The sequence below is a fragment of the Carica papaya genome, chromosome 1, assembly GCF_054855325.1.
Source record: "Carica papaya isolate Zhongbai chromosome 1, ASM5485532v1, whole genome shotgun sequence".
Lineage (NCBI taxonomy): Eukaryota > Viridiplantae > Streptophyta > Magnoliopsida > Brassicales > Caricaceae > Carica > Carica papaya.
In genome coordinates this window covers 4,136,027-4,154,650 of record NC_142309.1, presented here as the reverse complement: position 1 = coordinate 4,154,650, position 18,624 = coordinate 4,136,027, and the positions used below count along the sequence as shown (strand labels likewise).

Genomic DNA, 18,624 nt, shown 5'->3' with positions numbered 1-18,624 from the left:
ATGATATATATATATATATTAATTATAATATAATACAAATAATTTTCAGATAAGAATAAACCGGAGTATAACTTACGTGAAAGCCATGACTTTTTTATTATTTAAACCTCATGTTAATATATAAGCAAGTTTTAGCGTTTTAATTAAAAATGTTAATTCGTTTGGACTTGGCTTAATCATGTGTAACACGAATGTTGTAAATAATATAAAATTAAAACCATAAAAAGTCAACTTATCCTAAAAGCTTTCCATCTCATACTCAGCCCGAATTTCTTGGCCCATGGGCTCGGGTCGGGTTGCTCCGTGGTGCTCTTAATAGAACCCGCGATTGGTTCTTCTCCTCCGACGTGGCGCTACAGTCAGCGCTAGTTTTAACCGCGCGTCAGCGCGTGTAACGGTCGTTTTTAAAACAGTTGACCTCCACGTGGCATCATATTAGCCAACAGCGACGCTACAGTACGTGGGGCCCGCACGTCGAGAAATCCAATGGCCCGCAAAACTCCACAAAAGATCAGAACCATTCAGATTGCTAAAAATCAAGAAGTGTTGTTTCCGTGATATTTCGAAGGAGGGCCACACCTGCAGGTGCACCTGGACCACACACTACACGATTACTTTTTGGTTTAAAACGATTCACTACCAAACACGTGTCGGCATGTAAAGTGCTCAGTGGCATTCGCGTAATTTAACATCCAACCAGTGACATTTTCGACTAAGTGCCTCTTCTTCTTCCTCCTAAAACCTCGGGTTTCCTCTCCTTATAACCTGCTCTTCGAGGCTCACTACTCTCTCTCTCTCTCTCTCTCTCTCTAAGAGTCTTTCCCTCTATCGCTCTAGAAACCTTCTCCTTCACTAGCCGCCACCATGGCATGGCTGAGCCACCTGCGAGGAGCTGCATCGTTTATGAAGCCAAGTCGCATCGGGCTCCTCGCTAAGAGCCGCGGCTACGGATCGGCAGCTGCTGTCGAGCTCGACTACGACTCCGAGGATGAATACTCATACTACGAGGAGGAGCAGCTGAATCGGGTTCGGGTACAGCCGGAGCCGATGCTAGGTGTGGCGGCGTCGGCGCCGGGAAGAGGAGTGCAGTGGGTGCTCATAGGGGAGCCTGGTGTGAGGCGACACGTATACGCCGAGGGTTTGTCGAAGATTCTAGAAGTTCCTCACATTTCCATGGGTTCTCTTCTTCGTCAAGAGCTGAACCCTCGCTCTTCTCTCTACAAACAGGTGAATGATCTTTTTCTTCTCTTGCGTCTTCGTTGTTCTTCTAATTATCTTTAATTATTCGCTGTATATGAAATAGTTTACTAAATTGGTGCTTCTTCTTGAACGTTGACTTTGTATAAGTGGTCGGTCATGGCCATTTATGGATCATTCTTGTCTCTGTTATGGGTTCAATTGCAGTTTCTGTAGGTTTTTGGTTAGTTGCCACTGATTGATTAATGATATGAAAGTTTTTGCTGTTCGGGGTGGATTAGAGTAAAAAAAGTAACGTTAGCCAATCATGCTGTAATTTGTTGTTTGATTGAGGGTCGAATGTCACATTACAACTATCTTCTTATAAATTTGGGTATATGCGTCAAATCAGTAGGTCGGTAAGTAGGCAGTCTAATTTTGATGGATATTTTTTGGTGTGTTTTTTCGCTGCAAAGACTGGGTGGAAGAAAAAGTTCATGCCTGATCAGATGGGTTTGTTTGATTTTTTTGTTAGTTACTTGGAAAGATGATCTTCTTTGGGTTAGGTTATCCTTTATTAACCGTTTTTCCTTTATTAAAAACTCATGTCTTTTAAAACCATTCCATGTTTCTTAATACTCACGGGCTTACTCATTTTGTTTTTGTTTCTTTGGTCCTATTGAATCGTAGATTTCAAATGCAGTAAATGAAGGAAAACTTGTTCGTGAGGAGGTGATTTTTGCATTGTTATCAAAGAGATTGGAGGAAGGTTATTGCAAAGGTGAAACTGGGTTCATTCTTGATGGGATTCCTCGAACTCGAATCCAGGCTGTAAGTTTCAGCTTTAGTATTGACATTTCCACCTCTCATATGTATGCCTATGACCGGTTCCCTTATAGTCCATTATGCTTGGGAACTTGCTTATGTGATTTGTCTTATCCTCTTTATGGAAAAACCAGTTATCCTACCTCTTAAGAGAAATCTTAGTTGCAAATCTGATAAGGCTATATTGAACTGTAGAGTTTCAAATGTCCTTGAAATGCTGGGTTTTTTGTTTGCAGGAAATTCTTGACCAAATTGTTGATGTCGATCTAGTTGTCAATTTCAAATGCACTAATAATCATTTGGGCAGAAAAGATCTAGGAAGTGAAACTACTGCTTGTCAAGAGCTTCTTACAGTAGGCAACTCTGGGTTCCCTGCTACTGTTGCAAACAGTGCCTGTAAGGAGAAACTTCGTATCTATGCAGAGCAGGTAAATTCTAATCTCTTTTGAGTCTGGTTATGCCTGCAACTTCCCAATTTCAGAACAATATAATGATCCAAAATTTTGTTCTGTATTTTACCCAAACAGTTGACTCTGTGGCACTTATAATGACAATTGCAAGAATTTCCTGTGTGACTGGGACATCTCCTCAGATGTATCATGCAGGGGTGGGTCATGCCATCCATGTGATTTCTTGTTGACATTAAAAAATAGAAATTATTATAAGATTTTTCTTTTCCTCTTTGTCTAATATGATTTTTGCAAATGATGCTTAGATCATCTAAATCTAATCCATCTTGCTGATCCACTTGATAATCTTTTATCTTGGTGTGTGAATTTCTTTTACCACGACTCATGTCCTTCCTGTATGATTGATTTAGTAATGTAAGCTGTCCTTAAGCTGTGAATTGTCCATATTCTTATTGGGTAAATCAAGAAAATAATGTCGGATAATCAAAATTTTCTAATTGCAAATCTATATGTTTTTAGGGGAAGCCATTGGAAGATTACTACAGGAAACAGAAAAAACTTCTTGACTTTCAGGTGGGAGTGGCGCCTGGAGAAACCTGGCAAGGGTTGTTGGCTGCATTGCATCTCCAGCACATGAATGCAGCTGGTGATTTACAGAAGCTCACAGCATGATTTAATTTTCTTGTTATTTTAGTGATGTCTTGATATGTTCAAATTTTGGGACAGTAGTAACTAGTAAATATGTATAAGTTGGTGAGTGAGTGTTAGAGCAAGTTGGTGTTTGCAATGCAAACATCCAAGATTGCTTGGAAAATTTTGTTTCTTTACATTTTTACTTGAGCAAGTTTTATGCAGTTTTGAGGATGTAATGTAATTTTTTCGAGAGACTAAAAGTAGAGAATACTAAAACTTCGGCCCTCATGGCTTGTAGTTAGCATATCGTAAGCTATATATTCTGTCTGTTGCTCCATATCTTCTGCAAATATGTCAATAAAAATCTTACTCATGGGTTAATCTTAGGGTAGCACTGATTTTAGGTTATATATATAACCGGATTGCAATTGCACTGAACTGATTTCTACGATCCACACACTTTTATTGATTTGAGGACCGGATAGAGCAGGGCAAAATGTTTCTAGCCTGAGAACGGTACACCCTTAAGCATCAGGGTTTTGGGACTACTTCGGCTAGTCCTCACAAAGAAATGGGGCTCCAAGGCAGCACTGGGCTCTAAGGAAGCCACAAGAATTGGCTCTTATGCTTTCTTTTTACAGATGATAAACCTCAGAAAAGAAAGCTAAAGAAATAACATGTATAACCAAACCTTGACTAAGGAAATTTACAACTCCTCACAAAGAAAAGGGGCAATATACTACCATATCATTCATATACATATACATATAGTCATCACATATTGTCACTCGCTGTTCGACCATATGTCACGAAGGAGTTCATATCTAACCGCATGTAGGTTGCCATTTGCTTTTGATATCCAGCAGGGTTTGGTTGGAACAGGTGAAGAAGAAGATGAAGAAGAACGAAGAGCAGAGTCGATGAAGATTGAAGCCAATGGTGAATTCAACTCATCAAGCTCGTCATCACTGGTATACGATTTCCTGAGCACTGAAGATCCGCTCCTCGTTAACTGAGATTGGCTCCCAAGATCTCCTATCATCATGGCAACAGAAGCTGCTGATGGTGGAGAGTACACCGGAGGAGGTGCATTGCATGGGAAGTTTGTTAAAGACTCCTCCCTAGCTTCTTCAGGATCCTAAAGAAAAACGAAGACCATGAAAGTGGTAATCAGCTGCATAACGAACAGATTTTGTAACTGGATCGAAGAATTCTGATCCGGACTATTGCAATTTGTTCTCTGAATTAGGTGCAGAACTAAAACATATTAGAAAAACTTAGCTTGGACTGACCTCAGATTCCAGAGCTTCAAGCACAACATCTGGAATCGGGTCAGGGCAGAACTCATCGGGGATGAAATTATCGAGAATTCTCTTGATCAAGGGCGTGCCAAACGTAGGGCATACCTACAAGATTCCAAATTCCAGCAAATTAAAGATTTAATAGAGAATAGTAGTGTTTAATGCAAAGGACAGTCAAGAGTTAGCATGCAACTCCAAACCTCTCTCCTGATAGATCTGCTCAAGAGCAAGTCCTTTGGAAGCATCATGAGATCACTCAAAGCATTAAGGAGATGGAAAGGCTTGAAGGATGTATCTTCTCGGTCATCGATGTCACGATTGTTGTCCAGATCTTCTAGTGGGTCGTCATCATCATCAATACCAAATAGATCGGTCAACCATCTAGACCAGTTCCCAATCTGAGATTCCCGCAAAAGAGGAAAACAATTGTCATTTGAAAATAGGGCAATAAATTAGCCTAAAGAATAAATTTTTGGACCACTTACAGCATTTTTCAGTTGCGCGCCAGCTCCAAAACTTGATTTCCCAGCTGGAATAGGAAGAACTCTAGAATCACTTATTGGGTCGGATACTGGATCTGTAGGGATCTCGTCACCAGATTCACGAAGAATTGCATTAAACATTGCCACATCTAATCTAGCCACACATTGCTCCATTATCTGGCCACAAAAAAATCATTCGGGTAGGAGCAATGAAGCATCGGAAGAAAATATAGCTAGATAATACTTGAACAAATAAATAAACTGACGATCCATCATTTCACAGTCTTGTCAGATGTTATGAAGGCCTGACAGAGAAAAGAGAGCAAAAGAAATCAACTAGGGAAGTATACCAATCGAGATAGCACAGGCAAGCAGCCACATTGATGACCCCCAGCTCGAAGAGGACAAAGTCTCTCACAGGCATCCTTGAAAGCCTTCTTCCACAAGTCCAAAGAAAAGTTCCCTTGTTCTTGATCACCCGAACTTGGCATTCTACTGTAGTTTTTCTTCGAGCCAGAACTACTACTGATATAAATTGCCTTAGCAGCAGCAGATTGCATATGAGGAGTCAGAGTCTGTAAAAGAAGGGACATTAAATATGGCCAGATAGAAAACCTTTCATGACATCAATATACGTGGAGGCACACATATGCATACGAGAAGTAGAGGGACAGAATTAAGGTACGAGAGCTACCTGCCACCAAATGGACTCAATGATTCGGGAAAATATCCAAGCTTCAAACTTTTCGAGCACTGATATAAATGTATGTGGATCTTCCCAGTCACTGGACTTTCCATTCACCACATTTTTACTATCTTTTCTGTTGGGAGAGGACTCCTTCCATTTCAATGGAGATGGTATCTTCTTGTCTCCCTTTTGACCATTACTCCTCTGCACGTACAGGCCAGCAGAAAGTGGAAGCTCTGAATCCCCAGTAGCTTGGCTTACAATGGCTCGCAGCACGACAGAATTTGACAACCAAAATGTTAGCCTGCATCAAGCATGAAAGTAAATAGAAGATCACAATCACGAAAATTAATGATAGTGATAAAGAATGCTAAGGGAGAGGCAAAAGATTGGGAAAATGGCCCCGGAAAACATGATTTTTCATAGTTACCTAGGAACATCGTTTCCACATGCTTTTGCAACCAAAATTAGACCTGAAACAGTACTTCGAGCTGCACCAGCTCTCCTTGATTGAGAATTTTCTCTGAAAGTATGAAGATAAAGCCTAGAAAGGCGTCGGGCTGGAGCATGGACTTTACTCATGGAGCTTCCATGCTCAGCAACTATTGAATAAAGGGAAGCTTCGATGGCAGCAGCTTCTCTTAACTCTCCTTCAAGCATCTTAATTTTGCATTCCAACTGCTGGATTTTGGTGTCTAAGATGACACTTTTTGTATCCCTTGGAAAAATCTTGGCATCTCTTCTTTCATTGCTCCTGAGACTTCCAGCATCATTATGAGCATCTACTGAAACACTGACCTCCTTCACTTCCGAGTGCTGGTTATTACTACCAAAACCATTGTTTCGAGCTGAGTCTGATGATGACCGAACAGATTTCACATGCCTTAATCTTTCATTTTTAAGGATATTTCCCTTTACTCCAAGATCCCCTCTGCCAGAAGCAAGCATATCAATTCCCAAGGAAATTTGGTTCAGGCTAGAATCTTGAGAAGAAACATCTACTGGTTCATCTCCAATATAATGCATTTCCCCGTCTAAGTTTTGTCTCCCTGGGCCATTTTCTTCTTTCTTTCTGTCCGACGCTTCCGAGGATTCCTCTTCATTGATTTGGGAATAACCAGCATTAGCAAAACCCAGCTTCTCCATTGATTTTGATGTACTTCTCTCAATTTTCTGTACATCATCAACTTTGGCAGGCAGCCCGCCATTTGAAATTTCATTGTGAACTTCATCAAGAAAATCTCCATTGCCATTGCTTATCGTATTGATTTGGGCCTCTTCATCTGTATTTTCGTTACCCGAGGATAAGGAGCAAGGAGCAGCAATACAGGCACTAACATTTGTCGAGACTGATATAGAACTAGCATTAGAATCGTTGGAAGAGGAAGCACGAGCATTTACTGGGCTCCCAAGTTCAGAATTTAAGTCCACTGATGACGAGCAAGATGAAGTCCTCTTTTGATTTTCACACGATACCATCTCGGGCACCATATTCGAAGATTCTTGCCCCAGCTTTGAAGATAAAGAATTTTCCTTATTACTCCCTCTAGCACCATTAACCCCGGTGACTCGTTTGTTCTGCAAGCCATCACATTAACAATTAAAGTACTTAGTCTCTAGTTCAATCTGTCAAAAGATATATTCGGTTTCCCTTCAGGATGATCTCATTTTCACACCCTGCTCGTATATAGGCATGGTGATCTACATGCAGATGTTATATTTGAGACTATACCATATCATTCAACCAGGAAGCACCGAAATCTAAAAGATCAAATGTTTCATTTTGTGAGGAAAAAAAATCTAGTGCATCTAGATTTTTCTCGGTTCTAATATGTTTAAGATCAGAGCAGAACGGAAAATAATAAACTATTTACTATATCAGGAATATATGATCACAAAATCGATTATAACAAGGTAATAACTGAAACTAAATGCATACCATATAAGCTGAGTGGTATAATTGGATCAAAATGAATAATAAAAAAAGGATAATGAAAAGAAACAATTAGTACCTCTTCATTTTGAGCAGAAAAACTGATATTCGAATCAAAATTAGAAGAAGTATTTAAAGACGAGTGCGAGGAGACGTCATCATCTGTGAAAGAAACAATTTCAGCTTCTTCAGCATATTCCTCGTTCATCAGAGCAGAAACAGATTCTCCACCATTTTTGTCCACAGAAACCTCTCTGGACAGACCCAGCCTGGACGAGGAGCCACTATGACCCTTATCAATTGCCTGGATTTTGATAAATAAAATAGGCTGAGCTATATTACTGAAGCTCCTCTTGCTGTTCATTGGAGCATTTACGCTTAAGCTCTCCTTGACAACACCATAGTCAGCCAAGTCTATGGTGGCAGTTGCTAACAATTGAATCTTATCTCTCCGAGGCTCGTACAAGTGGAATTCTAAGCAATTCTTTTGGAACACTTCAGGACTCCTGCTTCTAACAGATGTGTCTCTAAACAAGGTCACAGGCAATCTAAACAACTCGTTGAATTCAATTTTTCCCTCACCAACAACAGATCCTATAGTAGGGACAACAGTGTTGGTAGAACCAGAATTTCGCTCACCATTTTCCCATTGAATCAGGACGGATCGAAGAGACCTCAAGGACTGTGATGGAGGCCAAGGTTTAATCTCCTGAATGTGGATCAAATAATCAACATGAACTGATGGACCTCTCTTGTTCTTGGCACTCAGACCCAGAACCATTTTTGCAGAAGCACTAATCTTCCAGAACTAAATGGTAGATTACACCTTCCAATTTCAAAATTTTCCTGTCACAAAAGCCTCAAACTTTAATAAGCCAGACAAATCCCAGAAGAATCTAACTCCCTAGAAAACTCTGGAGCAAAAAGATACGAAAATTACAAAACTGTAATCAAGATATAAAGAAATTTTCTGTTAGATTCCAGGGGGGGGGGAAAAGAAGAAACTGGAGAGAAACAAAAAGAAAAACAAGTTTCAAATTATCAATTTTCGAAAAGAGAGTCCCTCAAGTAAGTTTAACCCACCGCTTGCTCAGCCCAAGTTGAGATTCATGTCTTTCGTAAGATAGAAAAAATGAGGCAGAAAGCCTGCTTTTGTCCTCACCGTACTCTCATTTTCTTATCCACCAAACAGAGAGTTTCAGAAGGACAACATTCTGGTATATTGAAGACCAAACAAACAAAATACAACAATTTGGACATTCACTGGAAACTAAATCATTTTCCGTTTTCTAGCATCAGATCCAAACATTACAAGCAAAAATTAAGCAAAGCCATTAAATTTGTGCTAAGAAAATCTCAAACTCAAAGGATTCACTACAATGCATCACCAAAAATTATCCGGAAAAATATGAATAGTGAAAATAAAATATGAACTGAAAAGGGAATGAAGATTAGGAAGAAGAAGATTGAGTACCAGCAACTAAGTTAGAAGCCGAGAAGTCTAAGAAATGAGAAGGATGAAACGCGTCGTTTTGGACTGGTCTTGCAGTTGAGGTTGAAGCATCAGAGATATTGTTGAGGTTTAATAGAGGGTGTCAGCGACTGACGGAGAAAAGAAGAAGAAAAGAAAAATAAAATGAAAAAAATAAAAATTTATTTATTTATTTATAAATAATTTGTTGTGCCAAAAATAAATAAATAAGAAAAAACCGACACAAGAAGAAACGACGCCGTAATAAAGAATAGGCGCACGTGGGAACTTCACAGAAACCACCAAACACGAGGCTCACGGGAGAGGGTGCGCGTGGGGGTTCTATGAACCTGAATTGAATCAATGGCTTGTATTCGCCGACATGTAAAATCCATAACATGGGTCCCGCAAAAAGTGGAGCCCACGTTCTATCGGGGCAAGAGTCTAAATAAATAAATTATTTTATTCTATTTGTGTATTTATATATATTTATTATTTAGGACTTCAATTTCTCTGTTTTTATTAATTATACCCAATAAAGCTAATTAGTCTAAGAATATGATTCTTAATTCTCAAAGCCATAAATTAGTGGGTGATGTTTCCTGTGCTTTTTCCCCCCAAGCAATCAATAGTACTTCACATAATTTTGTTAAAAAATAAAATAAAATAGTTGATAACATATATTAATTAATTTATTAATTATATTTGTACTTTAAGTATTATTTACAAATATATTAATTATTAATTAATTTTGTACCAACAAAAATTTTAATAATGACACTGAAAATATGATTGATATTTATACCAACAAAATCATATTGACCCTTAAAGATAGATATTTAATACAGTTTGATCATTAATATAACTATTATAATTTATTATAAATATTTTTGAAGCATTCAAAATAACATAATTATTTTGATTTTTTTTATCAAAATTTAATGTTCAAAATAAATAGAAAACGTAATTAAAAATATACGAGACTAAATTGAAATAAGTATCAACATTTAAAATTAATTTTTTAATTTATCAAAAAATTAACAATAGTAAACAATTAATTATAATATAAATTAAGAACATAAAATTTGTAGAGGACCGAAACTTTAAAATAAATGAATTTATAATTTAAATACGTAAACGAATAGCAATGTTAGGGTTTACATTTCTTACACAATAAATTAAATTGGCTAATAAGAGTACGTGAATGTCCCTTTTACGTTATTTATAAAAAACAAACAGTAATTGAAGAAAAATAAATAAATAAGTATTTTAAGGTAATATTCACTAGCACTTGAATAGAGTTTAGGAAATTGACTACTTATAACCATCTTACTGATTAGGATCTGAATTTTAATTTTTTTTATATGAAATAGTTAATAAAATAGTTAGTTACATTAATTTAGTAAGAATATCACACTAATCACCGATATGGAAAACTGAAAGTAGGTAAAAATCAAAAAATAATTAGTTGAGTCATTGCTTTAAATAAATATATTTAATTTTAAAATTTTTTATTTGATACTTCCCATACAATTTTTTTCCAAAATCAACTTATGAAAATAATTAACCAAAAAATAGTTTCATGTATATAATCAACAATCTTTCATTTTTAACCTACTTACTAGGATCCCTGAGGGTCCATAGGGATATTCATCTACTCGTAAACCTAGTATAAAGATTTGATAATTAACCCCGCCGTTCTCATACCTTGTTCGGTAATTGGCGCTAAAAACATCTATTGCCTTGATACCCCGTCCGGTATGAGAGTGAACTATATCTCTCAAAATCCTTTCGGTATGAGATTTCTCAGTCACGTTCGATTGAGATAATGTCCACTATAGAATTCTCTATGTACCGGGTCCGTCCACCATTTCCTATGATGCCCAATAAGTTTTCATTTATTTAAACTCTCATCATCCAAACCACCACTAAAGCATGCTAACATCTCATTTCATATTCACATATTAATTCAAATGACACTTAAACAAACGATATAGTTTAACATAGTTAAATAACCAATAATCATAATTCCGAATAAACAATGCAATGCAAGATGAACCAAATAATCGAGAATACCACAAAAACCATTAATTCAATTACGTACAGTATAATAGTAAACAAATATAGACAACATAAGAAAATAAACAGGAAATCATGACCAAATGTAAACTAACTGATTTCGATTCCACTAGTGACCTATAATATTTTTAGAATTTTTCTAATTTTTCACAAAATACATAATTATCAATTATTAATTTTCAATTTACCATAACTGAGAATAGAGTGAGGAATTCTTACCCGGATCAGTATTTCGAAACGTCGTACTATCTATTACGCCTCCTAACGGGTCCCGAATTTTTTGTGTTTTTTATGCGAGAATCCAAAATACTCGTCACGTACCTAAAAATACCCTAAAGACCAGCGCTGGTTTCATCGCCGTCTCCTCGATCTGGCCGATTTTGGTCTGTTTTACACGTATCCCTATGAAAAAATATGTTAAGAGGTCTCAGTTGGCTAGAAAATTACAAAAAAATCGAACCTACCAGCGGGAGGATCTCCGGGTACGACGGCTCTGCCGGTTCTCTTTCGCGGTTAGGGTTTCTTCTTCGGCTAATCTGCACAGAAAGGGACGATGAACACAATGATTGAAAAAAATTGTGAAATGAAAAATAGGAAGGGGCTCATCAGAGAGGTTTTAGGGTTTCGGCCGCGGCGGCTGCATCGAGTTTTGCTCGCAATTTTCAACTCACCTATCGTTTATTTCACTACAATATGGTCACATGAATACTTAGAATCGAATTCCAAGCGAATAGGAGAGAATTTTATTTTATTTTACTGTTGGCAGTGACTCCGGTGCGGCAGCAGCTGGGGGTCGGTCTCCTTTTCCGGCAACTGGTCCTTTTTTTTCCGACAAGGGTAAGTGTGGCTAGGGTTATGGTTCCCCTGCGACGCGATATTTATATACTTATCTTGTATCAATCTGGGCTGTCAATTCGCATCAACGTGGAGTAAGGAGAGTTGTCTGATCGTTGCTTGTTTAGGCCAATTGCGTGGACGAATCTGGATCGTTCATTGTAATTGATCTTGTCCGTTCGATTGCACCTAATAAGGAAATACATTTGAGTCGTTCACGCACGCGAGATTAAATCTGAGTTATCGGATCGCTGGGCATGCGGATTGCCCGCGTGACACCGATATCAGCGTGCATGTTTTGTCATACGACGTGCTCTGGCTCGCCGTGGTTGCTGACTGAGCTGTCTCATGTTGCCAAATTTTTTTTTTTGTATTTTTGACCCATGTTTTTAATTTTTCTTATAAAAATACCATGCTAACTCAAAATTTCACCAATCTTTCTCAAAATTACTTTTAATTTCGTCAATAACCTATTTTTTAAAATAATTTAAAAAAATTAAATTAAATTAATATTTTTAATTATTTTGATCAAAATGAAAATTGATCCGTGTCTAAATTCTGGATTCGGGTATTATAAAATCAAATTTAATTGCAATTGATATTTTATTTTTAGACACCCATAAGATAGTGATAAGTAGTAAGTTTCATATTTAATTATCAAAACATTTGTTTAACCTATTTTTGAGAAAAAAATTTTAAAAAAGATATATTTTGAAATATATTCATAAATATGTGTTAAATTCAATTAAAAGGTGTGTAAATTCTATTTAAATAGCAGAAAATAACTTTGTACTTTTTTCCGTTCAAATTAAATTATAAATATTTTATTTAACAGAAAATTTAATTCAATAAATAATATCAATTAACAAATTAAATTATTGGATAATTTTAGGATTAAAAATTTAAAATATTGTTAATCCTAATTATATATATATATATATATAAAGACTTACATTTTGGTAATATAAAGATATAACATTATTTCAATAATTGTAGTGAAAATTTTAAATGCTAAAAGGTGTTCCTTTTTAATAATCGACACACTTTTACCAGATTCCAATCTAATCATATAGTTCAAAATAATTTAAAAATAATAATAATAATAACAATTTGTGATTTTTATATTAATATTTATTATAAATTTCAATAGTTATTAAAATTAAATTATTTATTATATCAATTAAATATAAATTATATTTATATTAAAAATAAAATTTATCAAAATAATGATCTAAAATCTATAAATCAATATTTTTTCACCAAATTAATCCTCATAAAATTGGCTAAAAATAATTTCATAATTAAATTATATGGGTTTATAATTTAAAACACTAATTTAGAAAAGGGTTGAGATGTCCACATCAAGTTTATTCAAGTATGGCCAAAAGTGTTGTTTGGTGACAAAAGAAATATATGATTCTAAATTGTAAAAAAAAATATATATATATATATATTGGTTGGTATGTATGTATGTGTATATAATATTATAACTCTTATAAAATTTGTTGTCATTTACCAAATTTGTAGAGAATCTAAGACAAATTCTCTAACTCATTGATTTGGGTTTTGTCTAAATTTGTATATACACAAATTGTATAGGCATATACATGTAATATATATATATATATACCCGCATGAGAAATGTAATATTTTTCAGGTAGGATTTTGATATCTCTCCTTATTCTTCACTTGCTTTTCAAGAAATTAGAGGGTTGCCTTGAACTCTTAGTCTATCACCGGAACTCATCATTACAAATTTCTTATTTTTTCAAAAAAAAAATAAAAATTTGTGTTATTTTAATTTAAAAAATATATACAAATTAACATTTTTACGATACAATCATCTTGTAATTATATTCATAATACTTTGAACTTTATAATAACGCTAATTATTAAAAATATGCTCGAGTATCCGAATCGTAAGGTTAAGATGTAGCACCCGGAAAGGAGGAGAAAAAAAAAAAAAAAAAAAAAAAAAGGGCGGCCACGTCAGCAGCCACGTCAACAGGCCCGGTCAGCAGTCCCGGCCAACCAGGGCCTGCCACGTGGCAAGACCGCGTCACTCCAAAAGGAGCCACGCTGGCGATCCGCGTGGGTGCGATCCGACGGCCCAGATCAATCACGCGATCGGACGGCCCAGATTCAATCGCACGGACGGCCCAGATTCAATAAAAAACGAACGGCCCAGATTAAAACAAAATGAACGGCTGTGATCAAAAGGCAAGGGGTTATAAATAGAACCTCCACACCAGACCACAAACCCTAGCCGCCAGCCGCTCGCCGGAGAAGACGAACCAGAGGCCGACCGCCGCCACCCGCCGCCACTCGCCGCCGCACCGGGGAAATTTCCGACCGCCGATCGAGGTAAATTTCATACCCCCGACTCGTTTTTCCCCACTGATTCCTCCTATGGCCAAATCGAAGCCGAAATCCCGGCCAAACGGCCGGAATACGCGGCCGAAGCCCAGCGGCACCGCCGCGCCCCCTCTCGGTTTTTGCCTCCGACGAGGCCCTTCCCGGCCTCCGTTCGATGCAATTTTTATATCACCGTGATCACCATTCTTTTCTCAACAGGTTGACCGAAGCCAAATCACCAAAACACAAACTTCGCCGGAGAGTCGCCGTACCCGAGAGCGCCGCCGCCGGTAAGCTCCGTTTTTCCGTGATTTTTTGGCCCCCCGAGGGCCCTAGGGTTGTTTTCTGACAAGGACCAATGCGAGTGTGGCCGAATTCGGCCAAAAACGGCCGAAAACAGTCAACCCGAGGCGACTCGCCGCCGCCAGCGGCGGCGCCGTCGCCGGAGCACGGCGGAGCCGCCGTGCCGGAGTTGCGATTTGGGCCGAAAGAGGCCCTGGCCCTAATTTGGATTTTTTTGGAACCCGTGCAGGTACTGTGAGCGTGTTTCAGTTCCCCGGGAAAAATTCAGGGGAAAATTAGGGACAGCCTGCAGGCGCACTGTGAATCGTATTCGGATCCCGAAAACAGGTAAGGACCCCTCACCTTATTTCCTATCACGGTATTAAAGTTCAAAATGATAAAACGGTATTTCTTGAATTAATGCATGTGTGAAATTGCTTAAGGTAGCTAATGGAGCCCGAGTCTAGTGTGATTGGTGGTTTACTGTTATTTGGCCTGTTTACAGCTTCAAATGCAGAATGAGGTTTGATGTGTTCATTTTACAGATTTGTGTGCATGTACTACGTTTTTATTAATTATGGGTTGAATGACTGAAAAAAAACTGATACTGTATGTTGTCTGTTTGGTATGAATTACGATTTGCTTGTTTAAATGTGAATTGATGATGCTGATTGAGGAAAAGGAAAAATGAAAGATTGTGTAAACTGATAATTGTATTATGGGGGTCAGCCTGACTAGATATCCTGGGAGATGGTGGACGGACCGGGTCCGTAAGGAACCCTACCGGGATTGTGGTCTCACATGCCGGACGGGGTATGGAGATCTTATGGTTTTGGCGCCCATACCGGACGGGGTATGGGGACGGCCCGTTTCACCCTCATACCGGACGGGGTATTGAGGTTTATGGTTTTGGCGCCCATACCGGACGGGGTATGGGGACGGCCCGTTTCACCCTCATACCGGACGGGGTATTGAGGTTCATGGTTTTGGCGCCCATACCGGACGGGGTATGGGGACGGCCCTGGAAACTGATTATGAATGTTAAAGGTTAACGGGTAGCGGAACCCCTATGGACCCCCACGGATACTAGTAGGCTGGTAAATGAGAAAAAGATATGTTGTACAATGATTGAATTACAAGAGGCGTGATAAGTGTTATGTTTTACAGCTTAGATTATTCAATGATTATGATAATGTTATTGTTTTTCTCATATTGTTTTCATAAATTCCACCAAGGTAAGTGGATGGTCAAAGTTTTATTATTGATAAAAGGTTTTGTTGTTAATAAACGAGTTTATTGTAAATTATGCTCCATTGGTCTTTTTGTGGTTTTTTACCCACCTTTATCTCCGTGACGGTGAGATATCGTGATGTTCTTACTGGGCTAGTGTAGCTCACTCCTTAATTAACCATTTCAGATCAGGAAGACATGGTTCCCGAGCCCGTTCCGCAGGAGGACGACGAAGGGGATGCCTAGAGACTCTGTAGTCATACGCATAGTTTTATTTTCGAGTTTCTTTCTTAGTTAGTTTAATCTTTTATATTTTAAGTACGTTTTTTGGTTTTTCGTGTAAGGGATGTTAAATGAAATTTTGATCTCGCTTCCGCATTCGATATATTTAAATACTCATTTCATTTTAATATTTTCCGGGGCCGTTACAGTTGGTATCAGAGCCGCGTTTCCTCGGACCCATCCCTTACACAATAGTGTCTTAGATAAATACTCACCGATATATCGTTACTCAATCATTCCTTATGAATGCAAGTACACGGGAATGAGGAGAGGAAGGCCCCCACTAAACCGAGCGGCTCAGGATAATTCGCTTCGGGAGAATCTTGACAGACTGTATGAGATGGTGGAGGCTCTCGTAGCTGCCCAGCGAAGGCAAGAGGAGAGAAGGGAGTTACCCGGACCTCCTCCGCTAGCGCATGTTGAGCCCCCGTTACAGCAGGCTGATCCCGAGCCACCCCGGCAGGAGCCTGTTCCTCCACAGTACCACCCGGCACCACAGCCGCGGTACGACCCGGTACCACAGCCACGGTACCAACAGGTACCGCCACAGCACATTCCAGTGCCCCCACCCCATCAGCAGGCGCCACCACAGGGTCCCCCAGTTCACCCTCAGCCGGCCCCAGTCCCTCTACCCCGGGACCCTGCTCCTTCCTTGATCGACCCTGGCTTCATAGAGAGGTACAGGAGACTGAACCCTTCTACCTTCTCAGGGGGATCCTCGTTCGAAGAAGCCCAATACTGGCTGGCAGAGACTGAGAGAGCTTTCGAGACCTTGGGAGTAATTCCTGAGCAGAGGACTGCCATTGCCTCCTACATGCTGGTAGGGGAAGCGGTACGCTGGTGGGAGCTCAAGCGGGCCACCCTGCCTGTACCAGTTACTTGGGAGCAGTTCCTAGCGGCCTTCCATGCGGAGTATCTCCCTAAACACATCCAACATTTAAAGGAATTGGGATTTGCTCAATTGGTCCAGGGTAATATGATAGTGTCGGAGTATGCCCACAAGTTCCTGGAGCTGGGCCGACATGCCCCGGAGACATTGTTGGATGAGGGCCGAAAGGCCAGGAAATTCCAGTGGGGCCTCCGCCCGGCGATCAGACAGCACTTATTGGTGATGGAGCTCGAGACATATTCGGCAGTCCTGGCAAAGGCGCAGATCATAGAAAGGAGCTTCGACACCCGCCCTCAGCTAGCGGGAAGTCCCCGACCCTCAGCCCCGCTCCGCAGGCCAGCGCCTACCATGCCTGTCCAACCCAGTAAGAGGCCCAGGCCTGCCGTTCAGGCTCCTCCTCAGGCTATGGGGGCAGCACGTGGGAAGATCTGCCAGCACTGCGGCAGGGATCACGGGGACCGACCCTGCTACCGCCTCAACGACACCTGTCGCATATGCGGTAGTGCCCAGCACTATGCAAGGGAATGCCCCAGGAACCAGAATCAGAGAAGGCCTCCAATCCAGGGCAGAGTTTACAATCTTACACAGAAGGATGCCGACGCAGACCCGGACGTGGTACATGGTAAACCCGAGAAAGAAGTTTGTATCCAAGAGATTCCAGTAGTCCGAGACTTTCCAGACGTATTTCCGGATGAACTGCCCGGTCTACCAAGGGACAGGGAGGTTGAGTTCACCATAGACTTATAGCTAGGAACCCAACCCATCTCGGTAGCCCCTTACCGAATGAGCCGCATCGAAATGGAAGAGCTAAGGAAACAAATCACTGAGCTACAAAACAGTGGCTTCATTAGACACAGCATTTCCCCATGGGGTGCCGGGGTTACTTTTACAAGGAAAGGAGATGGAACGTTGAGACTGTGTATTGATTATAGAAGGATAAATAAGGTAACAATTAAAAACAAGTACCCTCTCCCCCGGATTGATGACCTTTTCGATCAGTTGCAGGGTGCACAGGTCTTTTCTAAAATAGATCTACGATCAGGTTACCATCAGGTAAAAGTGAGAGCAGAAGACATCCCCAAGACGGCATTCCGAACCAGGTACGGACACTATGAGTTCCTGGTTATGCCGTTTGGGCTAACCAACGCCCCGGCCATCTTTATGGATCTAATGAACAGAATCTTCAGAGAGTTTTTGGATAAATTTGTCATCGTGTTCATCGATGATATCTTAGTCTACTCAAAAAGTAGAGAAGAACATGCTCATCATCTTGCCCAAGTCCTCCAGGTACTCAGGGAAAAGAAGTTGTATGCAAAGTTGAGCAAGTGTGGATTTTGGCTCGAGCAAACCGCCTTCCTAGGACATGCTATATCGAAGGAAGGGGTGTCGGTGAACCCCGAAAAGGTTGAAGCGGTACTTGGTTGGAAAAGGCTGACAACAGTTAAGGAAATTCGCAGTTTCCTAGGGATGGCGGGTTATTACCGCCGGTTTGTCGAAGGGTTCTCCAGTCTAGCGGCCCCTCTAACCCGACTCACAAAGAAGAATGCAAAGTTTGATTGGAATGAGAACTGCGAAAGGAGTTTTTCAGAATTGAAGAAGCGACTGACTACTGCACCCGTGCTGGCTCTACCGAGTGGATCAGGAGGGTATACAGTTTATAGTGATGCCTCCTATCTGGGCCTGGGTTGTGTCCTGATGCAGCATGGAAAGGTTATAACATATGGGTCTAGACAGCTAAAGAATCATGAGAAGAA

The 18,624-nt window shown here is 39.7% G+C and overlaps 3 protein-coding genes across 5 annotated transcripts; 2 read left to right on the top strand and 1 right to left on the bottom strand.

Annotated features, from left to right (window-relative positions):
• The first annotated feature begins 762 nt into the window (after positions 1-762).
• Positions 763-3,381, top strand: LOC110825273 (P-loop containing nucleoside triphosphate hydrolases superfamily protein). 2 transcript variants are annotated; one of them, XR_015817620.1, is made up of 5 exons: positions 763-1,227; positions 1,867-2,007; positions 2,238-2,429; positions 2,529-2,608; positions 2,931-3,071. XR_015817620.1 is itself a non-coding variant. In XM_022055723.2 (4 exons), the coding sequence occupies exons 1-4, from the start codon at positions 865-867 to the stop codon at positions 3,081-3,083; spliced, it is 849 nt and encodes a 282-aa protein (XP_021911415.1). In that variant the 5' UTR covers positions 764-864; the 3' UTR covers positions 3,084-3,381. The 2 variants fall into 2 exon arrangements, 1 of the variants encoding a protein (XP_021911415.1); XM_022055723.2 differs by lacking the exon at positions 2,529-2,608 and having other exon boundaries at positions 764-1,227; positions 2,931-3,381.
• A 328-nt stretch (positions 3,382-3,709) lies between these two features.
• LOC110824982 (EEIG1/EHBP1 protein amino-terminal domain protein) lies at positions 3,710-9,077 on the bottom strand. 2 transcript variants are annotated; one of them, XM_088215246.1, is made up of 9 exons: positions 8,923-9,077; positions 7,528-8,294; positions 5,946-7,093; positions 5,522-5,819; positions 5,178-5,402; positions 4,831-5,004; positions 4,546-4,743; positions 4,337-4,450; positions 3,710-4,182 (listed from the first exon to the last, which is right to left on the bottom strand). In XM_088215246.1, the coding sequence occupies exons 2-9, from the start codon at positions 8,227-8,229 to the stop codon at positions 3,829-3,831; spliced, it is 3,213 nt and encodes a 1,070-aa protein (XP_088071372.1). In that variant the 5' UTR covers positions 8,230-8,294; positions 8,923-9,077; the 3' UTR covers positions 3,710-3,828. The 2 variants fall into 2 exon arrangements, with proteins under 2 accessions (XP_088071372.1, XP_088071375.1); XM_088215249.1 differs by lacking the exon at positions 8,923-9,077 and adding an exon at positions 8,532-8,895.
• A 4,741-nt stretch (positions 9,078-13,818) lies between these two features.
• On the top strand, positions 13,819-17,645 carry LOC148269095 (uncharacterized). The gene is made up of 2 exons (XM_088215241.1): positions 13,819-14,196; positions 14,407-17,645. Exon 2 carries the CDS (start codon positions 16,046-16,048, stop codon positions 17,615-17,617), a length of 1,572 nt encoding a protein of 523 aa, XP_088071367.1. The 5' UTR covers positions 13,819-14,196; positions 14,407-16,045; the 3' UTR covers positions 17,618-17,645.
• Positions 17,646-18,624: the final 979 nt, after the last annotated feature.

What these genes read in the sequence shown, in the direction of transcription:
- LOC148269095 (XM_088215241.1), top strand. Translation starts at nt 16,046, where the DNA reads ATGTTAAATGAAATTTTGATCTCGCTTCCGCATTCGATATATTTAAAT.
- LOC110824982 (XM_088215246.1), bottom strand. Translation starts at nt 8,229, where the DNA reads ATGGTTCTGGGTCTGAGTGCCAAGAACAAGAGAGGTCCATCAGTTCAT. An exon ending in TTTCTGCTCAAAATGAAGAG is followed by an intron (nt 7,094 to 7,527) that starts GTACTAATTGTT and finishes GATGGCTTGCAG; the next exon opens with AACAAACGAGTCACCGGGGT. An exon ending in TGTGGAAACGATGTTCCTAG is followed by an intron (nt 5,820 to 5,945) that starts GTAACTATGAAA and finishes TGCTTGATGCAG; the next exon opens with GCTAACATTTTGGTTGTCAA.
- LOC110825273 (XM_022055723.2), top strand. Translation starts at nt 865, where the DNA reads ATGGCATGGCTGAGCCACCTGCGAGGAGCTGCATCGTTTATGAAGCCA. An exon ending in GCTCTTCTCTCTACAAACAG is followed by an intron (nt 1,228 to 1,866) that starts GTGAATGATCTT and finishes ATTGAATCGTAG; the next exon opens with ATTTCAAATGCAGTAAATGA. An exon ending in TTCGTATCTATGCAGAGCAG is followed by an intron (nt 2,430 to 2,930) that starts GTAAATTCTAAT and finishes ATATGTTTTTAG; the next exon opens with GGGAAGCCATTGGAAGATTA.